This window comes from Tursiops truncatus, chromosome 9 (genome assembly GCF_011762595.2).
Source record: "Tursiops truncatus isolate mTurTru1 chromosome 9, mTurTru1.mat.Y, whole genome shotgun sequence".
Taxonomy (NCBI): domain Eukaryota; kingdom Metazoa; phylum Chordata; class Mammalia; order Artiodactyla; family Delphinidae; genus Tursiops; species Tursiops truncatus.
The window spans coordinates 14,980,161-15,007,565 of record NC_047042.1 but is presented as its reverse complement, the minus strand read 5'-3'; the positions used below and the strand labels follow the sequence as shown (position 1 = coordinate 15,007,565).

Sequence of the window (27,405 nt, the reverse complement as noted above, 5' to 3'; positions counted from 1 at the left end):
AAGAATCAGGCTCCCTGACTTCAAATTATACTACAAAGCTACAGTAATCAAGAGAGTACGGTACTGGCACAAAAAGAGAAATACAGATCAATGGTACAGGATAGAAAGCACAGAGATAAACCCATGCACCTATGGTCACCTAATTTACGACAAAGGAGGCAAGAACATATGATGGAGAAAAGACAGCCTCTTCAATACGTGGTGCTGGTAAACTGAACAGCTACATGTAAAAGAATGAAATTAGAACACTCCCTAACACCATACACAAAAATAAACTCCAAATGGATTAAAGACGTAAGACCAGATGCTATAAAACCCTTAGAGGAGGGGCTTCCCTGGTGGCGCAGTGGTTGAGAATCTGCCTGCCGAGGCAGGGGATGTGGGTTCAAGCCCTGGTCTGGGAAGATCCCACATGCCGTGGAGCAACTGGGCCCAGGAGCCACAACTACTGAGCCTGCGTGTCTGGAGCTTGTGCTCCACAACAAAAGAGGCCGCGATAGTGAGGCCCACGCACCGCGATGAAGAGTGGCCCCTGCTCGCCACAGCTGGAGAAAGCCCTCGCACAAAAACGAAGACCCTTACACAGCCAAAAATAAATAAATAAAATTTAAAAAACAAAACAAACAAACAAAAAACCTTAGAGGAAAACACAGGAAGAACACTCTTTGACATAAACCACAGCAAGATCTTTTTTTGACTCACCTCCTAGAGTAATGGAAATAAAAACAAAAGTAAACAGATGGGACCTAATTAAACTTCAAAGCTTTTGCACAGCAAAGGAAACCATAAACAAGACAAAAAGACAACCCTGAGAATGGAACAATATATTTGCAAATGAAACAACAGACAAGCGATTCATCTCCAAAATATACAAACAGCTCATGCAGCTCAATATCAAAAAAACAAACAATTAAATTAAAAAATGGGTGGAATGGGCTTCCCTGGTGGCGCAGTGGTTGAGAGTCCACCTGCCGATGCAGGGGACACGGGTTCGTGCCCCGGTCCGGGAGGATCCCACATGCTGCGGAGCGGCCGGGCCCGTGAGCCATGGCCGCTGAGCCTGCGCGTCCGGAGCCTGTGCTCCGCAACGGGAGAGGCCACAACAGTGGGAGGTCCACGTACTGAAAAAAAAAAAAAAAAAAAAAAAAAAAGGTGGAAGATCTAAATAGACATTTCACCAAAGAAGACATACAGGTGGCCAAGAGGCACATGAAAAGATGCTCGACATCACTAATTATTAGAGAAATGCAAATCAAAACTACAATGAGGTATCACGTCGCACCAGTCAGAATAGCCATTATCAAAAAATCTAGAAACAATAAATGCTGGAAAGGGTGTGGTGCAAAGGGAACTCTCCTGCACTGCTGGTGGGAATGTAAATTGATACAACCACTATGGAGAACAGTATGGAGGTTCCTTAAAAAACTAAAAACAGAACTATCATATAACCCAGCAATCCCACTACTGGGCACATACCCAGAGAAAACCATAATTCAGAAAGAGTCATGTACCACAATGTTCACTGCAGCTCTATTTACAATAGCCAGGACATGGAACCAATCTAAATGTCCATCGACAGATGAATGGATAAAGAAGATGTGGCACATATATACAATGGAATGTTACTCCATAGAAAGAAACGAAATTGAGGTATTTGTAGAGAGGTGGATGGACCTAGAGTTTGTTATACAGACTGAAGTAAGTCAGAAAGAGAAAAATCAGGTATGTCAACACATATATATGGAATCTTAAAAAAAAAAAATAAGGTACTGATGAACCTAGCGGCAGGGCAAGAATAAAGACACAGACATAGAGAATGGACATGAGGACACGGGGAGGGGAGGGAGAAGCTGGGGTGAAGTGAGAGTAGCATCGACATATATACACTACCAAATGTAAAACAGATAGCTAGTGGGAAGAGGCAGCATAGCACAAGAAGATCAGCTCAGTGCTCTGTGATGACCTAGAGGGGTGGGATAGGGAGGGTGGCAGTGAGGCTCAAGAGGGAGGGGATATGGGGATATATGTATGCATATGGCTGATCCACTTTGTTGTACAACAGAAACTAACACAGTATTGTGAAGCAATTATATTCCAATAAAGATTAAAAAAAAAAAGCAACTCTTTACTTTGAAAACTGGTGACTAAGTAGAAAGAAATTAAGCATTTCTTTTGCTTTTCCTGCAACACTGATCTTTGAGAGTAACCAAATAGCTTTAGTTGGTGAAGTAAGCTCTAGTTTTACAGGAGAATGTCAATTATAATGCAGAAGGAATGAGAGAATTAGAAATTTATCATTCTGCAACCCTAATGAAATGACTAGTTCTAGAAACAATTAGGTTAATGGTTGATGGTTAATGGTTCTAGCCTAACTGTCCAATGCAAAGATCAGACTAATGAAAAGATCTCCCTAATCCAGTGGTCAACCTTAACATTACTAACTGTTGTTCAACCAATTATATGTGTTCTGACACAATGCAATATGAGGTGCATGTCATCTACAATGTGTCCTAACAAGAAAATGCTTAATTCAATCAGGTCTTTATATTTAAATTCCAATGTGCAGGAAATAAAAAGGAAAGAGGAATACATCATATATACCAACGAGGAGGAAGCCAGGTAAATCCAGAAGGTGAGCCATTCTATAGGAAAACACATATCACATTTCTCCTTGGTACTGAAGGGTCCCTAGATTTGGGATCAGTTATATAAAATAAGACTTCTCAAAGTTCCTATTAGCAAAACCAGTCATAACAGACTAAACTGAAAACTACCCAGAAATCCAACAACACTACAATGAAAAAATAAGCTGTGATACATTCACACCACGGAAGACAAAAGCAACAAGAATAAATTATCTACAACTACCCACAACAATGTAAAAGATTCCTACCAGCATGTTGAGTAAAAGAAGCCAATCATAAGAGTTTACATAATGTACAAAAACAGGTAAAACTGATTTGTGATTATTCTGGGGGAGATTGTGACTGAAAGGGGGCCCAACGGAGGCTTCTGAAGTGCTGACAAATTCTGTTCTTCATCTGGGTGCTGGTTACGTGGATATATGTGAAAACTCACTGAACTCGACACTTAAAACTGCATGTGTATTACACTTCAATAAAACATTTTTTAAAAGTTCTTTAAAGTATGCAATTCTGGGCTTCCCTGGTGGCGCAGTGGTTGAGAGTCCGCCTGTCGATGCAGGGGATGCGGGTTCGTGCCCCGGTCCGGGAGGATCCCACATGCCGTGGAGCGGCTGGGCCTGTAAGCCATGGCCGCTGAGCCTGCGCGTCCGGAGCCTGTGCTCCGCAATGGGAGAGGCCACAGCAGTGAGAGGCCCGCATACCGCAGAAAAAAAAAAAGTATACAATTCCATCTTAGAGTTCTGCTTTCAGTGTATCACCAACATGTTAAATAACCTAAAAGCACATCTATATTTGGAAATTTTATCTTTTAAGTAAGAGATTACATATATATGAAAGATAATCCCAAATTCTATGAACATGAAATTCTAAAGTTTAGCTATTATAATGTATGTATTATACAATATAAAACTACAGAGGATAAATAATTTAAAAACATAACTTTTCAGCAAGATGGTTATCAAAACGTTGAATAAATACGAACTAAGTTAACTTATAATTTTCTGGGTGGCAGGTTAAAAGTAAGCACTAACGGATCTCTAACGAAACGTTAACACTGTCTATTCATTATATGATATTTCCAAATTGTTCATTATGTATTACAAATAACCTTGTAAAGGTGTAAAGAGACTCAGCCGCATCATTCACATTTTATATTATTTCTCTGAAAATGGTCTATTTAAATGGGTCTAAATTATCTCCACTGTTTTATACTTGAAAACACTGAGGCAAAGAAAACCTAATTGTTTTAGTAATAGGATCACAAGTTCAATTATCGATAAGATCATGAAAATTTTTAGACTTTCAAGTACAGAAAGATCATGAAATAAAAATTAGCAATGGTTTTACTTATGAATTACGACTCCTGTCTTCAGAGTAGTTACACAGCATAAATACCTACACTGCATTTAAGAAAACCGTGGCAGCTAATAGGCAATTCAACTAATATACTGAGATTTATCCTCTATTTTCAAATGTTTAATCTTAAAGTATAGGTATGAGTACGAAGCATAACATATCACAGAATTAAAGGGAGCATTTAGCATAATGCATATCATAGGGCAATTACTAAATATATAACACATCACATGTATGATAAAACCACAAAAATATTTAAATAGAAAAATGAAATGCGTTGCCTTCTCCATTTTAGAAGGTTTATTAGTATTTTTATTCCAAGATAAAACCAGATTAAAGGTAATCAGAATTACCTTGACAGCCACTCCTTTTCCTTCAGGAAATTCCAGAAGATGGAACGTCAGTTCTTCAACTCTATTAATGCAGAGCCTTGGGTCAGTTGTTCTTCTTAACGCTTGAACTAACGCCCGGGTTCTGTTATCAATACTCACTCTGGCAATAATCTACAAAGACATGTTAAAATATGTATGATTTGAGTATGCAACTGCTCCAGTGATTCTAACAGATGATTAAAGTTTCTTAGGTCCCATTAGGAAACGAAACTTAGAAATCTGACAAAAATTAAAACTTAAAACCACACTGAATAACGACTTGCCTTTTCTCGCTGAAGAGATAACCGCCTTTTCTCCTCTGCATTTTTGTCTTTGCTGATGGCCTGCTCAGCTTTCATTGCCTCTTCCTGCTCTTCTAACTGACTCTTTGAATCATACTTTAGTTTGGGGACAAGTCCACCAATATAACCGCCTACCAAAGCTTGTACACCTTCAGTGGGACGAGAAAGAAAGTTAGCAATACTTTGTTTAGTAGAAATGGGAAGAACCTCAGGCGTCCCACTGGGACTTGCAGCATCGTCCTCAGAATATAAAGAAGCTTCTGAGCCCAGCTTCTTATCAGTCAGGACGCCAGGATCTGGAGAACTGGGTTTCTCGTCGTCTTCAGTCTTTTTAAGCTCAAGTTCTGATTTGTCCTGGAAATGTTTATTTTCCTTTTGTTCAGACATTTTTTCCTCACGCTTGAAGTATGAATTAATATGACTTGATAAAAGGTAGAATGACTCTCCAAATTTCGTGGTTAGATTATTCGTGTAATGAAAAAGGCTTTGCTTACCTGTATCTTCTTTCTCCATAACGTGACTTTCCTTTGCTGCAAAAGAATCCTTTTCTGCTAATTTGTTGCTGTATTTTTTCAGAAATGTGATGGTTTGTTTAATGTTTTTCTGTTTTAACCAGCCACTATCTGACAATTTTCTTAATATTCGAGAACTTGGCTTAAGTTGAGCTAAAAGAGAGATCATTTCATTCTGCTTGCCAAAAACAGCCTTCGAAACAGCGTTCAAAGTATTTTTAATACGGGACATACGAAGGCTCGCTTTTGTAAGTCCCTTGGGCGCAGAAGTGCTAAGTTTCAAAATTCCAAAATGTAAACCATGGTTGCTTGGAGAGTAACAGTGCTTACTGCAAGAATGAGCTTCACTTTTGGTCCATTTACATCTTATTTTGCTTGTATGAAAACCTCTCTGCAGACTGCTGTGGCTTATCCTCCAGTAATGTTTAGGCGAGCACAAGAAAGGCAGTTGCTTGCTCCTCTGCTTCCCACAAAGACTTCTCGTATTACTAAGGAGGTAAATATAATATAGACCTACAGTCAAATTAACAGACATAACTTAAAAATCATTTATTTTCTATACGTTATGACTTTCACTTCATTCCTGAATGCTTCATTTAAGAAATGCCATAATTCATGGTCTTACCTGAAATGCAAGAAAAAAAAAATTAGGATTCAAGGTAAATTACTACTTGAACTAAACTCAGCAACTTGTCTCAAAAGAAGACAGGATAATATATTTTCATTATGGCAAAATAGATTTCGCTTTAAGCCAACAGAAAATCAGTCATCTTTTATTACGGAAGTCAGTGAAAAAATAGTGAGTAGTAGGATGTTTCATGAAAACTAATTTAGAGAAGCTACCCAATAGGTAAGATTTCCTACAGCACAAAACTGAACATGCAATTGTGAAATAAAATTCATATTTATGGCAAGACAAGAAAACTTTAAACAGAAAAATTCTTCTCTGCCCTTTGGCCTCCCCTCTCCCCACGCTGTGCACGGTGCATCTGTATCACGACTTGACCAGAACTCCCCATCAGCAGGAATACCTGCTCAATCATAAACAGCAACATTCTCCTAGCATCATGAAGACAGAGCATTCCTTCTTGATCCACCACGATGGCACTTAAATCTGGATTATGTAAACTGTCAATATACATCATTTAACATACAGCCTTCTGTCTCAAAAAACTTAAACTGTGTCTTGACTTCTAACTGGCAGAACAGTTCTCAGAGCTTTCTGAGATGCTCTTCCCAGGTTATAATCCTCAAATTTGGCTCAAATAAAATTTTCCAATTCTTTCTTAGATCTACTGATTACTTTTTCGTTGACACAATTTAGATATTATGCTGCTTTTCTTCCTTCCTATGCTATTTAAAGTGTTGACAGTTTATGTGACACTAGACTGTAAGTTCTTGTAAGACAAGAGTCAAGTCTTACACTCCTACTCATTGCACACCGTTTGTAGAATATTTAATCTGAAACTGAGTCCCCCTAAAACCCAGGTCCTATGCTGAGTTTATGATTAACCTCTCTATCCAAAATGTTATTTTCCTTTCCAACAGCTGTTCCACTCAAGACTGAGGCATATCAAAGAAAAGCGGGGCTGAAACTGAGCAGGACCCTCCCAGGCACAAAAGCCTTTGTGTCCCCAGGTTCTTGTTTGTAGGAAAAAGGCTTTCAGCCTCCTAGACCTTCCCTGAGTTCCAAAGGGCAGATTCAAACAGTTACTAATTAAGGGAATGAGGTGATGCAGAAAGAAACAACAGTGCAGAGATGGGGCAGGGTCCTGGTTCCTCCTGGGGGGATGTACAGAACAACCTGGTACATATCTGAGTTCTTCTACAGGAACTCAGGCCCCCACCCAGGTGGAGGATGGTAACTTCAGGCTGAGCACACGCACTAGGACCCCAGACTGGTTGGAACCAGAAGACTGATGGTTGAGATTCCTGGAACACCACCCTGTTACCTCAACCAATCAGAGGAGGGGCACACACCCTGCAGACCTCCCCACAAATTTTGCCTATAAAAGCTATTTCCCGAAACCCATCAGAGTTCAGGTCTTCTGAGCAGGAGTCACCCATTCTCCTTGCATGACCCCTGCAATAAACCTTTCTCCCACTCCAAACGGGGACATTTCAGTTTGTTTGGCCTCACTGTATGTTGGGCACACGTTCGACGACAACGCTACACTGGACATAGTGCTAGATGCTAAGACCACAAGCAAGATACCAAGAAACTTTCAGACTAGAGCTCGAGATAGCCTTGTAAGGAAGATTTTGCTGTCTAGTACAAAGTGCTTATTTAATCAAAGAAGTCAGACTAGAATAAGCTGTGTGCCACTTCTAACAGACAAGGGGCTCATAACCACAACATAAATGCTGTTTAAAACAGATTATTTTGTTCTTTCAATTGGTAAAATATAAATGATTGATAATATCCGGTACTGATAATACCTGGGGAAATGGGACACAGAGGGCTACCTGACAGTGTCTAATGAAATATCTGATAGTATCTAATGAAATTTTAAATCTTATCTATCAAAATTTTAAAGGCACATATTCTTTGATTAGCAATTCCACTATTAAGAATCTATCCTACAGAAATAACTGCATAGGAGTAAAGGTATATACACACATTCCCTGCCACACTGCTTGAAATAACAAAACACTGAAAAACAACTCTAAGTTTCTTCTAGCAAGGGATGGTTAAATAAATTATGGTACATACATACAATAAACTGAGTTACAATGTAATGTTACACAGCAGTTAAGGAGAATAGATGATCTGCCTATATATCCTTCATATACAGTGCAAAAGGCAAGCTGCGATATCATATATACGATACACACGAGGATACAACGACGTAAACACGAAGATATTATGTAATAGAAGAAAACAAAAACCTATATATGCAGTTTAAATCTGTGGCTACACACACACACACAGATTCTGAAAGGGTAAGTACCTGTTTATTAATTCCTGTGAACTGAGAGGTGGAATCAAAAGAGAATGAGAAGGGCTTTTACTTTTGGACAGACTCAATTACTTACAAAGAGCAGGTATCACTTTTGTACTTAAAAAAAAAAAAGCAAACACTTTAATGCACTTTAACAGATGGTGCTATGTGAATGGAAGACACAAGGTAAGGGTAGATACCCAGGTAAGTCTGAAAAAAGAAGCTGAAAACTGAGCAAAAAAGGAATTCATTACATTGTAAAAGATAAGAGGGGAAGGAGAGAATTCTAGATAATGGGAAAAACAAACACAAGGAAACACAAAAAAAGCATTTAAGAAAATATACACAATATAAGTAAAAATTGCAAGTAGTTGTTTTCATTCCAGGACCTGGAGAGAATGATGAGCGAGAGGTATACGGGGATACTTGCAACGGGGATACTGCAAAGACAGGGTGGACCAGGTTACGAAGGGTCTGATAATCTTGCCAAGGAGATTAAAGATCGAACTGTCAATGAAGTATGATAAGCAAAGGAATGACATTAGATCTGCTTCCAGCAGATCGCTGACAGATGGAGTAACGGAACAAGACAGAAACCAAGAACCCATCATGACTCTTCAGAAGGTGACAGTCCAAACTAAAATCTGTCTAAATAGCAATGTAAGCATATTATTTTAAACCACCCAATTTTATAGAGGGAAGGAGAGAAAAGAAGCATACTATCTGCTTTCCTGGCTCTTCTGAACCCCTCAGGACTTGCAGTCAATGTAATAAGCCGAATTAATAAGCCTCACAATCCCCAAGACAGAAACAACATGATAAAATACAACTAAAGTACTCGTGGATAAAAAGCCATACTCAAAACCAATAATGGACTCCTACAACCCAACAACAAAAAAATCAAATAACTCAATTAAAAAGTGGGTAGAAGATTTGAACAGACATTTCTCCAAAGATGACATACAAACAGTGAACAAGCATATGTAAAGATGAATAACATCATTGATCATCAGAGAAATACAAATCAAATCCAAATGAGGTATCACCTCACACTCATCAGGGTGGCTAGTATAAAAAACAAAACAAAGCAAAACAAAAAAACAAAACAGAAAATACCTGAGAAATAAATTCTGTTGTTTAAGCCCCAAAAAGAAAACAAATCACCAGAAAATACCAAGTGATGGCAAAGATGTGGAGAACTTGGAACTCCTGAGCACTGTTACTGGGAGGGTAAAACAGTGTGGCTGCTATGGAAAACAGTATAGCAGTTCCTCAAAATATTAAAACTAGAACTACCATTTGATCCAGCAATCCTATTTCTAGATATATATTCAAAGGAATTGAAAGCAGGGCCTCAAAAAGATATTTGTACACCTCTATTCATAGCAACACTATTCATAATAGCAGAGGTGGGAACAACCCAAATGTCCACGGACAGTTAAATAAACAAAATGTGGTCTATGCACACAATGGAATATTATGCAGCCTTAAAAAGGAAGGACATCCCGTCACACGCTACAACATGCATGAACCTTGAGGACATGAGCTTAAGTGAAATAAGGCAGACACAAAAGGACAAGTACTGTGTGATTCCACTTACATGAGGTACCTAGAGCAGTCAAATTCAGAGACAGAGAGTAGAATAGTGGTTACAGGGGGCTGGAGGAAGGCGTCAGAGGGGAGCTGTTGTTTAACGGTAGGGTTTCAGTTCTGCAGACTGAAAAAGTGCTGGAGATTTGTTTTTACAACATGAATGCACTGAATGCCACTGAACTATACACTTCAAAATGGTTAAGGTGGTAAATTTTATGATATATTTTTTACCACAATAAAGTTAACAAAACAAAACAAAACCAACAGTGGGAAATCCACAGTTGAAGAGGAATCACATGCCTGGATCTGCAGTCACATTACCTTTATGGTGCAGAAACCCTAAGCAAATGAAAACTAGTCAGAGCTAGTGAACTCCATGGGGCCTCTGCTGAGTCCACTGAAACTACCACGGAAGGACACTTTCAAAGCTCACGGCAAGAGACTCCCACACTCAGCAGCCACCACTGAAGATGAACTCACAGTCAAAGAAGAATCACTTCAAGGGAGTACCAGCAAGTATACCTAACAGGAAAACGTGTAACCAAGATTAGAAATAATAGAAAAAAATTCAGTAGGTTTAAAACATTCAATGATAGAGGGGACAAAAATAAGGAAACAAAAAAAAGAGAACTGTATAAAGAGTGTACAGGAAGAGCAAATTTTAGAAATTAAAACTCCAGCTACATACTAGTTACTAGACACTCCTGTAATATAATGATAAAGAAAGGTTAAAAATAAAGGAATAGGGGAAAATATATACCAGGCCTATATTACCAAAAGAAAGCAAAAAGCCCTTTAAGGCAAATTTAAGGCAAAGGCATGAAATAAGATTAAAAAGGGATACTATTTCATAGTAAAAGGAATAATCCACTTACTTATTAAACCTCAGGTAGTCTCCTAGGTCTTGGAGAAAAAGACTACTTATTAATAAACAAATAACTAATATAATGTATAGCAACAGGTCGAGAAGTGCCATGAAGAAAAATAAAGCTGGGGGTTCGGGAGAAAGGGCACAGAAAGTGCTATTTTAGTTGATGTGGTCGGGAGAAGAATTGAGTTGACATGTTGCTGGAGACCTGAATCAAGCGGTACCTAAATTATTAAAAGTTTCTGGATAAAAAGCATTCAAGGAAGAGGGAGAAGCAACCAAGGCTTTGGAGACAGGAATAAGCTTTGTCTATTCAGGAATAGCAAGAATAAGGTAGTTAAAGGAAAGTTAGAAGTGGGAAAGATGGTAGACATGGGCCTAAGAGTCAAGCAGAGGACAGAGCTACATAGCTTAGAGGTAAGGGATCTGCAATGTTTCTTTCCCTTAAGAGATAATCCCCATGACCAATTATGAATACACCTATCGACTTGGCATTGAAATACAGCATATAAAGCAAATTTGGAAAAGGGAACAATTAAAGGAAAACAAGACGATCTCATGATCATACTATTTTAATACATCTGTCTAGAAACTACAGTTGTCAAGTAAAAATTACTCAACAGAGAGAGCTGTCAACAAAATCAACAAGCTGAATTTAACTGCTCCCAAATCACAACACTAGTAAATGCAGACAAAGGTTTGGAGAGCAAATTCAGCTGGGACAAAAGTTAGATTGCAAACAGATAAAGAAGGTAAACTGGGAAGTGCCATCTCAACTGAGAAAAGAGCAGGGAGGACCAGACTCCCTATTTACAGGGTAGCACAGATACAACAGAGATATAAACAGAAGAGTGAGGCTTAGACCCCCCACTAGAGGACGGAAGGACGTTTTAACTAGAAGAAATAGGTTAAGAAATAGGTGGAGGCTTCACTGACGATGGAAAGAATGAATGTATGGAGGACTTCGCCGAGTTATTGCAATAATGCAGACATGAAGTGACAAGGGTTTGAATTAAGGTAAAGGTACTATAATGGAAACGAGGGTTACTTTGAGCCACACTTTGAAAGTGGGGTAAACAACAAAACACAGGACTTGGCGACAGGAAAGAATGGGGTAAGGAGAGGGAGGAGTCATGACAACTTAAGTGTTTTTAAACCGAGAAACAGCAAGAGTGCCATTTGTGAATACGAGATAACTGGGAAGGGGGCCAATTTAATAAAAATCTCTTGGACTTACAGGATGCAGTTAACAGTGGGATATTCAAATGGAGATGTACTATAGGAACACAGGCTGTAGAATCATGTTTGGAGTTATTACCACAATGACAGCTAAAACCATAAGACTGAATTTACCGAAGAAGGGTGTACAGTAACACTTCTTGAGAATGTGGGGATCCCAGAACTTGATAAAAGCTCCTCTTCTTTGAGAAATGCTTATTTGCATATATACACTTTATTTTCCAAGACATTTCAGGATATTCATGGAACTACTAAAATACTCCTCGGGTTTCAAATTTTAACACTCTGGCGTAGAGAGAACGAGGGTAGAGCCTTGACTGCCATTCAAAGTTAGGAAAAGGTAGTCTTCCAAGAAAACAAAAAAAGCACAGGACAAAACATATCCTGAAAAACTCAGGGCAATGGCACTTCTAAAAAGCAAGGATAATGAATAAAGTAAAATATAAGACATGGGAAAGAAAGGTTAGAACTAAGACATGATAGGAAGATGCTGGGCTAAGAGTTCTATGACCTTTACACAAATTAATGTTTCACAAGCAAGACAGTATGTACCCTTTGGCCCAAATCCTGTCATTACTGCTAAGCAAAAAAACAACTCAAGGTACACTGAAACAAGTAAACATACAAGCTAGTGAAAGTGATCTTTTCAGCCGACATCACTTGTTAAAAGGACAATACTTTCAAGGTTTTAATTTAGATCTGATACAGAAACAGAAAAATGAGCAACCCTGAGAAAAAGTTTAATAAAAATCCCGAAATAAGAGCAACTTCTTATGTTCAAAGTACAACTAATTTGCACAAGCCATTTAACACAATAACTGCAATGGGTTTGAAACACCTGCCTCATAAACGGCATTAAACTCTCGGTTCACAGTGTAATATACTTTTTTTCAACTCCCGGATTTCAAAATTATTAATATTTCACTGTCTTAACAGCAGTTTCTCGATACACTAAAACCTACTTTTGTCATTTTTGAAAGCTCAAGAATTGGGACTGTAGATTGGGATGCAGTCCAACTGGGATGTTACTGGAACTAAAAACTTCACTTTAAATAGGATAATGCGATAGTTCCTCATGCCACGTCCAAGTTTTTCCTAGGTGTCACCACTTTCATTGAAAGTTATTGTATTGGGCGTAGAAACCAGGTTCCTCCCGGCATGATGGCAGACACGACAGCGGGGGAAGCACTCCAACACACTGATCCACACAACTTCACCTTTCAAAAAGCACGCACCTCAATCCGCCTGAAGCAACAGCAGCCAACGGCAGAGTTCAACGTGGGTAGGGTTACAAAGAAACTGCTGATAATTAAAAACAAGGAGCAGCCGACAAACCAGGTGCGCCGACAGTGGAGAATGATGTAGAATAAGGACATCGCTTTAACAGGTTCCCGCGAACTACTGGAGAACCTACTACCCAGGGGAAGCCAGGCCGACTCGGAACCTAGGCTGGGAGGCTTGGGGGGTGGGACAGGCAACGCGGGGCGGGACCAGAAAAACCAAAACAGTCTGCGCGTCTGGACCAGCAATGCCCACGGGGTCCGAGGAGGCGGAGAGCGTCGTGCACCCATCAGGCCCGGGACCCGAGGGCTCCTTCCGGTGCCCGGCCGCCTCCGGAGCCCGGATCCGGGGACGTCCGCGGGGCCGGGCGTCTCCCCGCTCTCTCGCCCTGGAAGCACCTTCCGGGGAGAGATAAGACCTGGAATCCCAGACGAGTGCCCGGGCGACCCGGCTGCCCTCTCCCGTAGCCTACCGTCCCGTCGGCCCCCCACGGGCAACTTACCGAGATGCAGGCCTCAACTACTTAGGCGGCAGTGGCGACGCGCCTCTTCCCGGCACGGGCGTCCCCTCGGCCGGCCGGCTGCCATCAGCTGAGCATCCAGCACAAACAGCAGCGCGACAGCCGGGACGCCACCCTCCCCCAACTCCGTCCTTCCCCGACGGAAGTGACGCAGGGCGGCCCCAGTGTACCCGCCCACCGGCGAGGAGCTCCTCAGCCTCGCTGGAACCTCGGCCCACCCATCAGTCGCCGCTCCGCCCCCTTCCCAGACATGCGCAGTAGAGCCCGGCTGAGGGCGGGCCGGAAACGTGCGTGCGTGCACGTGCCTGCGGACACCCGGAGAGGCGCCGCCTGGCGGCCGGCCGAGGGAGTTTGTTTTGCTCTGTGTTTGCGGGACTCCGTCCGACGGTCGGCTGAGCTAAACCTCCATCTCTGCGTCCCTGAAGATGCTGTCCACGCTCTGTCCGGTCCTCGAAGAGGGGACTGCGTCACCAGCCGCTTGGAGGGTGGTGAGCGGCCTGGACCGCGGTCCCTACCACTCTGCTGTCACCATTCCTGGGCTTGGCCACTTGGACTAAAAATCAGTGGAAACTGCTTTCACATATGTTATAGTATTAGAAGTTAGCCTGTGAAGTCCCTCTACGGCACCGCCCCCCGCCAGGTACCACACTTAAGACAGTTTTTGAATCCCGACATTTTATGACTACCAAGTCTGCAAACGACCTACAGCTCATAAGGCAAATGCAGCTCACCGCCTGATTTTGTGCGCCTGTAAGCCAAGAATGGTTTTTACATTTTCAACGGTTAAAAAAATAAAAGTCTGTTTTGGGACACATGACAAGGACATGAAATTCAAATCTCAGTGTCCTTAAAAAAAAGATTTTTTTACAGCATAGCCATGCCCATTCTTTTATTTATCAAGAAGCTTGCATGCTACAACAGCAAATTTGGATGGTTACAATAGCTTCCTTTAAATAAGTTGAGGTTAGAAACAGAAAAGTAGTCTTTACTAGACCTCAACCTCAAAGTGTTCCCAAGACTATTAGTCTCTCTTTCCTCTAGGCTTGCCGGGTCTCACAGGAGTGTTGCTGCTTTAGCCCCCTGTAAGATGACTGTAAAGTGTTTAAGGAAGGAATTGTATGAGCTGCCACATAGTGGGTGTTAGACTGCCACTTTTTTTTTTCCTTTTTTTTTAATCAAGGGGAGGAAGCCAGCTTGCTAGGTTCTTGGGGCATAAATGGCTGGACTGTGTACAGCATAATGCCTGATAAACCCCTGCAGTGCAAGATCTAGGCATGTTATTTAGCCATACGCTAGTTAGAAGGTGTATGCACAAACTAAACTTTAGAGGCATATGGAAGTAACTAGTTCCGGAGAGATTTTCCCCATTGTTAAAGAAAAAATTGTATTTGTTAAAACGATAAGGAAGACTTTACTCAAGACTTTTACAGTGGGAGAGAGATTGGGCTCAACTGCAAATACAACAAAGGCAGCTGGAGATGTGCAGCCCAGGAGCAGAGTGAGAGGGGCCAGTGTATGGAAAATTACTAAGAGGGGACACCAAGGGCACGGGTGACTCTTGCTAAACCATTTTCACAGGATTCCTGCTAAAAACTGATGACTGTGATTAGACACTGAGGGTGATCAGATATCAAGGGTGGGAGATTCTCTCTAAACTGACTCAGCAGGATTCTTGCTAAAACTGGACTTGGCAGACCAAAGACAGGGCCCGGGCAGGAAGCCTTGACAGAAAAGGGCTCAGAAAAACCAAGTTAAACTTCTACCAATGAGAAAGTCTTTGTCACCCTCCAACCATCCATCCCCTGCCCTTGTTTTCCTTTATTCCCTAAGTTAGTCAGACTTTATCAAATATCCAGATTTTCTTCCCTTGCCAGAAATTTGTTTAAAACTCTCAAGTTCTCCTTCTCCTTTGCTCTTTCCTCCCCGCCGTGTCCACCCATATACATTTAACCCCCAGACCTTTAACCGCCCTGAAGTCTGACGATCTTACTTGCAGAATCTCCCGCACCTTTCCTTTGCTCTACATCGTTTCCACTGCCTTAGTTTAAATCTTGTCTAAAATGGTTTTCCAGCCTGTAACTGACCTCTGACCCAGAGTTATTCTCTTCTGTGCAGCCAAGACAATCTTTCTAAAGTGCAAATCCAATCATATGATGTCCCTGATTAAAATGTTTATGCTGGGGCTTCCCTGGTGGCGCACTGGTTGAGGGTCTGCCTGCCGATGCAGGGGACACAGGTTCGTGCCCCGGTCCGGGAGGATCCCACGTGCCGCGGAGCGGCTGGGCCCGTGAGCCATGGCCGCTGAGCCTGCGTGTATGGAACCTGTGCTCCGCAACGGGAGAGGCCACAGCAGTGAGAGGCCCACGTACCTTATCAGAGTATAGTTGACTTACAATGTTTTGTTAGTTTAGGTGTATAGCAAAGTGATTCAGTTATCCATATACATATACTTTTTCAGATTGTTTTCTCATATAGGTTATCACAGAATATTGAGTAGAATTCCCTGTTCATTCCATTTTTGAATATTCAAGTTACAAATGTAATATGGCTGTAATAGCAGAAGCTATTAATTAATTCAGATTAATCGGATTAAATAAATGAACAAACGATCAAAAACACTTGAACACCTTGAGAAGAAGAGGAAAAGATCTGTCTAAAAGGAATGGGGGCGACTTCCCTGGTGGTCCAGTGGTTAAGACTTCGCCTTCCAATGCAGGAGGTGCGGGTTGCATTCCTGGTCTGGGAGCTAAGATCCCACATGGCTTGTGGCCAAAAACCAAAACATAAAAAAAACAGAAGCAATATTGTAAAAAATTCAATAAAGGCTTTAAAATGGTCCACATCAAAAAAAATCTTTAAAAATAAAGTAAAAGGAATGGGAAATTAGTTCTCTCTAGGAAAATTAATTACTTAGATATGTGAGTCACAGACTTTAGAGTAGGCAAAGCAAGACTGTATGCAGTTGAAATATTCAGAAACTATGATGCACCTTACGAATCCCCAAAGAGCAGGAAGTGAAATGATTCAAGGGAATCCCAAAGTGTGAGTCAGGAGAGAATCTTAGCTCATCAAGGAAGCACAGATGAAAAAGCTTCCCTCCTTTTTTTTTTCCCCCAGCCAAACACGTACAATGCCAGGAATTAGGCAGCATGAGTGAAGGAAATGCTTAGCTAGCTGGTACGCCAACCACTATAACTCAAATGAATGGTTTTGAGTTAATCAGACTGTAGGGGATAAAAATTCCTAAACGAAAGTAAAATAATCCCCCAAATGTGATGTGGGCAATGGGGAAGAGATGGGGGACATGCTACGCCGATAACACCCCATAACACTAATCACCCGCTGGAAACCACCTAAGGATATTGGTGTTACCTTCCTCTACCTCCTTCAACATTACAGAAGTAATTTTAACTTTAAAATGTACTTGCTGTACAAATAGAAAGAGGAAGTAAAACCTGACTCCAATCTCCTTGAAAAATACTATTTCAAATATCTTCAAACTTATTAAACAATTTTGAAAGTTGCAAAAGGCACATTTTACACCATTTTCTATATTTTAAAAAATGGCTTCTTGACAAACAGGTGGGCTACAGGCACGTGAAAAGATGCTCAACGTTGCTAATTAGAGAAATGCAAATCAAAACTACAATGAGGAATGACCTCACACCGATCAGAATGGCCATCCTTAAAACGTTTACAAATAACAAACGCTGGAAAGGGTGTGGAGAAAAGGAAACCCTCCTACACTGTTGGTGGGAATGTAAGTTGGTGCAGCCACTATGGAAACCAGTATGGAGGTTCCTCAAAAAACTAAAAATAGAGTTGCCATATGATCCAGCAATCCCACTCCTGGGCATATATCCAGACAAAGCTGTAATTCAAAAAGGTACATGCCCCCCTATGCTCACAGCAGCACTATTCACAATAGCCATTGTAAAGAAATAACCTAAATGTCCATCAACAGATGAATGGATAAAGAAGACGTGGTACATATATACAATGGAATACTACTCAGCCATAAAAAAGAAGACAATAATGTCATTTGCAGCAACATGGATGGACCTAGAGATTATCATACTAAGTGAAGTCAGTCAGACAGAGAAAGACAAATACCATATGATAACACTTACATATGGGATCTAAAATATGGTAAAAATGAACCTATCTATGAAACAGAAACAGACTCACAGACATAGAGAACAGACTTGTGGTTGCCAAGGGGGAGGGGGTGGAGGAGGGTTGGAGTGGGAGGTTGGGATTAGCTGTAAGCTATTAAATATAGAATGGATAAACAACAAGGTCCTACTATATAGTACAGAGAACTATATTCATTATCCTATGATAAACCATAATGGAAAAGAACATAAAAATTAATGTATATATATATATATATCTATATATCTGAATCTCTTTGCTGTACAGCAGAAACTAACATAACATTATAAATCAACTACAGGTCAGTTAAAAAAAAACAGCTTCTCTAAATAACAAAAGAAAAGACTAGCTGCACTATATAGGTGTGACTATATAGTCTATATAGGTCATTATATTTATAGATTTAAAAAAATCTACACCCAGGGCTTCCCTGGTGGTGCAGTGGTTGAGAGTCCGCCTGCCGATGCAGGGGACACGGGTTCGTGCCCCGGTCCGGGAAGATCCCACATGCCGCTGAGCGGCTGGGCACGTGAGCCATGGCTGCTGAGCCTGTGCGTCCAGAGCCTGTGGTCCGCAACGGGAGAGGCCACAACAGTGAGAGGCCTGCGTACTGCAAAAAAAAAAAAAAAAAAACTACACCCAAATGTCTTGGCTTTGCTTTATGCGCAGTAGAGAATCGAGATGTATATATCCCATATAACGGATCTTAAATCTAAAGAACTCAAGATATTCTGACTAGAGTGATTGTGTTAGCTTTATGATACTTACACAGGTATCCTAAAATATCTTTTTAAGCATAATAATTTAAAAATAACATTTATTACTGATAAATAAATACAGTAAAGACTGAATCATTTCTCAAAGGCCATCCAATCAACTAGAACTCCTTGGTACAGTTCTAATGTTTGATTAAAAAACAAAGTCTAGGGGATATTGGGATTCTTCATAAACTCAACCAATTCCCACTAATTCCAAAACAATTTGTACAACTAGATGTAAAGCTGGGTTGCCTCTACACATCTCTTCCAACTGATAGTACTGTGTTGCACAAGAGTGCCAAATTGTTTCAGAGTGGGCTTCCTGGGGATGCAAAATACAGTCTTCAAATATGTGTATTTAAGAAACCAGTTTTATAGCTTCAGGTATGATCAGACTTTTAGAAAATGAATTAACTCTAATCAGACTCATAAGAGGTTTTTTTTCCCCCCAAGTAGCACATCTTAATTACATTTGTCCTTTAACACCTACTGGGCAGCATATCCGCTCACTGATAAAACATGTTCACAGCATAGAAAGTCAGTAGAACCCTTTATTACATGTGTTCTCTCTCCCACCCCAGTTTTATTGAGATATAATTGAAATATTACCTTGTATAAGTTTAAGTTGTAAAACGTGTTGATTTGATACACTTACATATTGCAAAATGATTACCACCATAGTGTTAGCTAACATCTCCATCACCTAATTATCATTTCTTTTTAATGATGAGAAAGATACAGCCTCTTAGCAACTTTCAAATATAGAATACAGTATTATTAACTATAATCACCATGTGGTATATTATATCCCCAGAACTTAATTCATCTGGAAGTTGGTACCATTTGACCAAATCTTCCCATCCCTCCCCACCCCCTTCCTGGTAACCATTACCATTCTACTCTTTGTAAGAGATTTTGATTCATGAGAATGCCAATGTATTTTTTTTACAATTGGAGGTAGGTAGCTTTTTCTGGATATATGCTATCTAGAACATTCTCTTTCAAATTAAAAATCAAAGTACCCTAGGCAAAAGAAAAAAAAAAGAAATCAAAGTACCTGGCAAAGAGACGCTGGCGTAGCAAAGTGATGGGGAGAGAGTGTGGTTACAGAAAACTTGCCAATAGTAAGAGTACGCTTTTCTACAAGAGGTCCCTCCGGGTTCTTCTTTATTTTTACGTCATTTGATGTTATTTAAGGCTTGTGAGTGAACTTAGTTACGGCTTCTATGTGTCCTATAATATCCTCCAGGTGGGGACATAGAGAGTGGCCAAAAGTAACTGGAAAACAGAACATGCTCAGCTGGCCTTGAGAAGAGGGAGTCTAGCAGCTTTAGGAACTTGACCTGGTTGCGTTTCATAGCTGTCGGCCCGGAGAGGCACCACTGTCAGGACAGAGGAGATGGACGAGGGGCGGGATATGCCAGAGCAGGACCCTCACCTTCTCCCCTCTTTCAATGGTGCGTGTTCCGCTTGCAGCAGGACAATGGGACCCCACTGGAAACTGACTAGTCTTCACCCCGCCCCCGCACCCAGGGGTACAAAGTAGCTCTCCCATCTCAGCGGGACGTCCTACCTTAACTTCCAATAGATAATGCCTCACCAAGGCGTGACGGGGCTTGGTGTTTCCAGCAGCATGCTTGTTCATCCACAGCGAGAGTCCGGGCAATGGCTGTTTCTGGTGACTTCTATGCCTGCATGGTGTTGGATGTCTCAGCAGGGGTCCCCAGTCTGGCATATGGGGCAATAGGCCCTAGTGTCGGATCACTCAAATGTAATAAGCCTGGGACAGTACTTTAGTCCACCTGGCCAAAGTGGTTTTACCTATTAGTAATTTCATCTGCTGCTTTACGAGTCCATTCTTTCTTTTTACCAACCCTGCGGTTTGCAGGTTACAGGGGAGGTGGAACCTCCAATCGGTGTCATGGTCTTTTGCTCAGGCTTGCCTATCACGACCTTTGAAATGTGACCACTAATCACTGTCTATTCGATGAGGGCATCCACCCATGGTACTCAGCTCCTCTAACCCCACAATGGAGGTAGCCTGGCTGGCTTGGCGACAGGGAAAAGCTTGTGTTAAGCCACACAAGGTATCCACACAAACTAGGGCACACTTAGAACCCTCATTTAAGAGGGGGGCCCAATATAATCCATTTGCCAATCCCTTACCAGCTGCGGTCTCCGGAGGATGCCCCCAAATTCCTTTGGCACTTGCCTGGGACATTGTTGAGAACACCCAGGACATCTTGTTACATCTTGCTACTGCTTTAACTGAGTCACTGTCTTCCAAGGACAACCCAGCATCCTTAGCAATATGGCATCCCACCAGGGCGCTCCGGTGGCCACTCTTTCTTTGCACTCAATCTGCTGTATTTACTGAAGGATCAGTCGCTAGGGGTCCTACCCAAGCTAGGGCATCCGTTTCCTGATTACCAAGGGGGTGTCACTGCTTTACGAGCTGGGACATGGGAGACAGTGAGGACTCAGGCTCTTGCAGGCAACATCCTGACCCCACAAGGGCTTATTTATATCATCCACCCCTTGGCTCTCCATTGTCCAAGCCATAGGGTTAATCTCTTTAGAACAGCCCAATTGTCAGTTCAGAGGGTTAATGGCCAGGGCTCCTGGGTAATCACCAGCCAAACTGCTCTGAGTTCGGCCCACAGACTTCTGCTGTTCCTGTTTCTATCGAGATGGTGTCAGTGTTGGGCTTAAGAGCTACTGCAGACCCTGTGGACCAATTGCCTCCTTTAGATCCATTTGTATAGCAGGCATCTGGGGAATCTTACTTTTTCCCTTTCTACACGCTGTAGGGACCACCATAAGTATAGGGGCGGAGCATTTATAAGATGTTCTCTTCCAGCTCCAGGAAGGCAAGTGGAGTGTGCATTCCAAGGACAGGGGAGGGAGGGAGGAGCCTTCAGTTGCCTGGGTCCAGGGTCCAGCTCATGGGGCAACCACCAGTGGTCACGTCCTCTTTCTTTTCTTTTTTTTTAAAAAATTTTTATTGGAGTATAGTTTCCTTACAATGTTGTGTTAGTTTCTGCTGTACAGCAAAGTGAATCAGTTTTATGTATACATATATCCACTCTTTTTTAGATTTCCTTCGCATTTCGGTCATCACAGATCATTGAGTAGGGTTCTCCGTGCTACTGAGGGCTCTCATTAGTTATCTATTTCATACATAGTCGTGTATATATGTCAATCCCAATCTCCCAATTCGTCCCACACCTCTCTTCCCCCCTTGGTAACCGTAAGTTTGTTCTCTACATCTGTGACTCAATTTCTGCTTTGCCAATAAGTTCATCTGTACCATTTTTCTAGATTCCACATATAAGCGATATTATACGATATTTGTTTTTCTCTTTCTGACTTACTTCACTCTATGACAATCTCTAGGTCCATCCACATCTCTGCAAATGGCACTATTTCGCTCCTTTTTTATGGTTGAGTAATATTCCATTGTACGTATGTACCACATCTTCTTTATCAATTCCTCTGTCGATGGACATTTAGGTTGCTTCCATGTCCTGGCTATTGTAAACAGTGCTGCAATGAACATTGGGGTGCATGTGTCTTTTCGAATTATGGTTTTCTCCAGATATATGCCTAGCAGTGGGATTGCTGGGTCATATGGTAACTCTATTTTTAGTTTTTTAAGGAACCTCCATACTGTTCTCCATAGTGGCTGCACCAATTTACATTCCCACCCACAGGTAGGAGGGCTCCCTTTTCTCCACACCTTCTCCAGCAGTACTTGTAGATTTTTTGATGATGGCCATTCTGACTGGTGTGAGGCGATACCTCATTGTAGTTTTGATTTGCATTTCTCTAACAAGTAGTCATGTTGAGCATCTGTTCATGTTTGTTGGACATCTGTATGTCTTTTTCTGAGAAAGGTCTATTTAGATCTTCCCCCCATTTTTTGATTGGGTTATTTGTTTTTTTGATATTGAGCTGCATGAGCTGTTTGTATATTTTGGAGATTAATCCCTTGTCAGTTGCTTCATTTGCAAATATTTTCTCCCATTCTGAGAGCTGTCTTTTTGATTTCTTTATGGTTTCCTTTGCTGTGCAAAAGCTTTTAAGTTTAATTAGATCCCATTTGATTATTTTTGTTTTTATTTTCATTACTCTAGGAGGTAGATCAAAAAAGATCTTGCTGTGATTTATGTCAAAGAGTGTTCTGCCTATGTTTTCTTCTAAGAGTTTTATAGTGTCCAGCCTTACATTTAGGTCTCTAATCCATTTTTTTTTTATTTTTGTGTATGGTGTTAGGGAGTGTTCTAATTTCATTCTTCTACATGTAGCTGTCCAGTTTTCCCAGCACCACTTACTGAAGAGGCTGTCTTTTCTGCATTGTATATTCTTGCCTCCTTTGTCACGGATTAGGTGACCATGGGCGCTTGGGTTTATCTCTGGAATTTCTATCCTGTCCCGTTGATCTATATTTCTGTTTGCGTGCCAGTACCATACTGTCTTGATGACTGTAGATCTTTTCTTCCAGCTCTTTACAAGGTCTTTATAAGATCTCCTCTTCCAGCTCCGGGAAGGCAAGTGGAGTGTTCATTCCAAGGACAGGGGAGGGAGGGAGGAGCCTTCTACTGCCTGGGTGCAGTTTGTGGGCCAACCAGTGGTCACATCCTCTTGATTACCTCCTCCAACAGTTTACATTGTCTTGATATTGAGATCATGTTTCATTTCTTTATTTTAATGTTGGGAAAGGAAATGGAAAGAAGGAATACAAAAATCAACTAAGATATTCTTACCGCATGTATTTATCTTCTTGAAATAGCTTTAAAGCACAAACTAGATGATAAAATTATGAATCATCAGTGGAATCAAGCAGGAAGTCTATGGGTTTCTAAGTTGCATTACTCACAGAACTTATCAGGCAAGACATTTTCATGAGCAGGCAGAAGAACACAACTTCATCTCATTTCAAAAACAGAACCCAGCCTACCTTCCCACAGCACTTTTGAAGAAATGTTTCTTCACTTTCCCTTGAAGGAGGAAGTACATTAGAGTTGCAATATCTGAGATGAGTTTGATTAATATGAAATAAAAAGGAGGTTGGAAGAAGGAATCTTTGTTTTCAAAAATGGAAAGTGAGGGGCTTCCCTGGTGGCGCAGTGGTTGAGAGTCTGCCTGCCGATGCCGGGGACACGAGTTCGTGCCCCGGTCCGGGAGGATCCCACATGCTGCGGAGCGGCTGGGCCCGTGAGCCATGGCCGCTGAGCCTGTGCGTCCGGAGCCTTTGCTCCGCAACGGGAGAGGCCACAGCAGTGAGAGGCCCGCGTACTGCTTAAAAAAAAAAAAAAAAGGAAAGTGAGAAAATGCCCAAGTTAAGAAGTACAACTCTGTGCTTCTCAACACAAAGGTTGAGATGACCCTGAGAGAAGGCTCGCAGGGTCCTGCACAGGAGGGTGTGTGCTGGGAATTTACGTTGTGTCCTAGAGGAGGATGAATGAAGGATTGGCAGTGCTCTGAGTTATGTGCAAAAGCTTAGTTCCTTAACGTGAACTTTACTGCCATCATTTGATAACAGACAGACCATAAGGAGTTCATGCAGTAAACTGTACAGGGACCTTTTCCCAGCATTTAGAATCCTTTAATCATGTTTCTGAGAGGAGTGATGAAGACACCACTGATTGCCTCCTGAGGAGATCTCCCTGCTCCCTCCCGGTACACTGCACCACAATACTTTCAGTACTGGGGGACAGGGAAGGGAGCCCTTTTTCCGGCCACCGGATATAAACCATGGGGGTGTTAAGATGGGTGGAGGGGTCAACAAACAACCCTTTCTGGCCAAAAAGGTGTAAAGATAGGTCTGCTGGAGGGCTTCCAGAAATGTTTTCTTTCCTGATAATGAGTGACTAAGGGGATACAGTTCTTTTTTCTTCCTCTCCACAAGGCTGTGTGAGGACCTGAAAACTGCAGCAACAGCTGCCGTTCTGTAGCCTTGAGAAGAAAGCCATGAGACTCACGGGGAAACCAGCAGCGTTCTGCCAGCTCTGGGTGCTCAGGAGAAACCCACCCTGGATCTCTTGTAACGTGAGAGAAGAAATTTTTCATCTTATTCAAGACACTTGTATTGGTATGGTTACTTCAAAGCAGAAATCACTTAGTTAGAAACACACAGTGAGGCTAACTTAGATGTGGTGTATCCCCACATCCCAGACTTTGATCTGCCTGTAAGCCCTGCCTCTAAGGTCATAGCTCTCAGACCATGATCAGGACAGGAAATGGGGCAGGATGTTTTGCCAATATGTATGCAGTGAGCCTGGCCACCAAGTTAGTTATTTTCTACCTCCCTGTCTGTTGCTTTGCTCCATAAAGCTGTGACTCTGCCTCAGTTTCTTCTCTAGAACTTCAGCTTCCTTCTAGGGATATGGCCCCAAAGAAAACTCCAGCCCTTTCATGTGCTCCCCTGACACCTGGAAGGATGAGGCCCACTCTCACCCTTCTTGGAAGTGGTCCTCTGAAGGACAGTATCGGGATAAATCAAGACGACCTGGCGGCTTGTTGAAAGTGTGGACGCCTGGCCCCATCCACAGGTTGTCAGGAAATGCTGTGTTAATAAGCTGCACAGTTAACTCTGATGTAGGTGAAAACTGAAAACTCTGCCTTACCCTCTGACTGTCCTTTCACTGGGCCCATGTGAGAATAAGAACACCACCAGGTTCATTGCCTCTATCTTCCCGGATTTGGGTTACATCTAACCGCCTGGATTTCCTCCCGCCTCTTCGTCCTTCACACCAGGTTGAACCTGCCAGAGTCCGTCACTTCCTCTGGATGGGTCATTGGATTGCCCACCTGCCCTCAGGGGCAAGCCCCTTGGGTGGAGTCCATTTCCTCAGTCCCATCTTTCCTGGCTCCATCTTTCTCCCCAGGGCCCATCATTAAGCCAAAATTAATTAATCATGACAACACTAAGTCCCCACTGAGCCAATGTCCACATGACTGAAATCCACTAGTTAATCATCAGAAACTCAGATTTTTAAAAATTCCTGAAAAGAAAAATCCCAGCCATGAACTTAGAGAACGGCTGCAGCATCAGCTAGGTCAGCACTGCAGAGCTATCTTATGAAATCAAGATGCTTTTTTTTTTTTTTTCTTTTTTTGCGGTACGCGGGCCTCTCACTGTTGTGGCCTCTCCCGTTGCGGAGCACAGGCTCCGGACGCGCAGGCTCAGCGGCCATGGCTCACGGGCCCAGCCGCTCCGCGGCATGTGGGATCCTCCCGGACCAGGGCACGAACCCGTGTCCCCAGGATCGGCAGGCAGACTCTCAACCACTGCGCCACCAGGGAAGCCCGAAACTCAGATTTTTAAAAATTCCTGAAAAGAAAAATCCCAGCCATAAACTTAGAGAACGGCTGCAGCATCAGCTAGGTCAGCACTGCAGAGCTATCTTAGGAAATCAAGATGCTTTGGATTTATCTGTCAGTTTTGCATTTCGTTCCTTTAAAAACAGCTTCTTAAGACAGGGAAAAGATTATATGCTGCCTATTTTATTTATTGATTTTTTTTAAAGAAAAGCCAAAACTTTATTTATGTTTTGGCTGTGCCATGTGGCTTGTGGGATCTTAATTTCCCGACCAGGGATCGAACCCGGGCCGTCAGCAATGAAAGCCCGGAGTCCTAACCACTGGACCGCCAGGGAAATCCCAAGAAAAGCCAAAAACTTTAATTTTCAACATGAGCTACATGGTCATGAAGACTATGCAATGTGACCCGCTCCAACTCGGGGGCCCCAGAAACCCCCCCTCCCTCAAAGCCCGAGGGGTTCCTGCTCCCAGAAGGGGAACTGGGGAAAGGCGAGTGAGTGAAGAGTGGGCCTGAGACCCCAGGATTCAGACCTCCCCTTTGCCCTCACAGAAGCTATCAGTCAAATGGGCACAGTCAATATGCTGCCTATTTTAAAAATAAAGGGATTCAAAGATTCTGTCTTGCCCAAAATGACATGGTGCCCACCTGAGTCCAAACTCCAGTATCCCACAGGTCCCAGGAGTCCAATTCAAGTACCGGGTCAGCCTTCCTGTGCCACCAGGTAACACAATGACACAATGGTCTGTTAGCAATTTGGAGCAATCAGGAAGGCAATATTCTGAGAGTGTCACAGAGGCCCAACACTACTCCTGGAGAGCCAACCCTGTCCATCCTCAAGTGTAACGCATGCCATTCTCCTTGAAAGGGCTTTTCTGCTGTAGTAGCAGGAAAATGTAATCAGCTGTGCCCACCACCAAGTTCTATCAGCTTTTGTATTCTTTTTTTAAAATTTACTAATAAGAGGGAAATGAATGTAATTTCTGAAAAGGAGGCTGGGCTGAGCGCCGAATTAAAACTGGTCTTCACACTCTGAACAAGGTGTCAGATTTCGATTGACAACATCCCTTAGGGCTTGGCCTTTCCTTGAAAAGACAGTTTATTTTTAAGGGTCTGGTGAGATTTTGAGTAAAAGGTGATCGGTGAAATTGCTCTTCATCCTAACTGGAGCCCACAAAGAAAGCAAAGAGTTCTGTAATTACTGGTGTAATAAAGACAAAGTTATTATATTTTTCTGCTTAGCAGGAAGGAAATCTGAGGTTTCTTTGAAGGCTTGAGATGTGCTCCTCGGAACTGGAGACTCTGAAATCTCTGATGGCTAATGGTATTTATTTGAGTTCTCTGAATAGTCAAAGCATGAACTAGGTTACCAGAGGGCCCATTTTGACTTGAAAATTCAAAACCAGTATATCCCCATGGCCAGTCTCTCCTTTGTGGTCCAAGACTAGCATTTAAAAATTTTACCATGCAAATAAGCAAAAAGCTTCCATCATTAACAACCCTAGTTTTTTTTTTTTTTTTTTTTTTTTTGGTACGCGG

General features: G+C 42.0%; 1 protein-coding gene across 3 annotated transcripts in view; it reads right to left on the bottom strand.

Annotated features, from left to right (window-relative positions):
* Positions 1-27,405, bottom strand: part of PNPLA8 (patatin like domain 8, phospholipase A2) — a 134,148-nt gene that overhangs the window by 48,509 nt on the left and 58,234 nt on the right. The window contains exons 1-4 of one of the 3 annotated variants that reach the window (XM_019940641.3): positions 13,612-13,766; positions 5,169-5,811; positions 4,657-4,823; positions 4,355-4,504 (exon numbers count right to left, since the gene is read on the bottom strand). In XM_019940641.3, the coding sequence (XP_019796200.1) occupies positions 4,355-4,504; positions 4,657-4,823; positions 5,169-5,721 (870 nt within the window). In that variant the 5' untranslated portion in view covers positions 5,722-5,811; positions 13,612-13,766. Of the gene's footprint in view, positions 1-4,354; positions 4,505-4,656; positions 5,812-13,611; positions 13,767-27,405 lie in introns of those variants that run through there. The other 2 variants (XM_019940637.3, XM_019940638.3) reach the window with 2 other exon arrangements.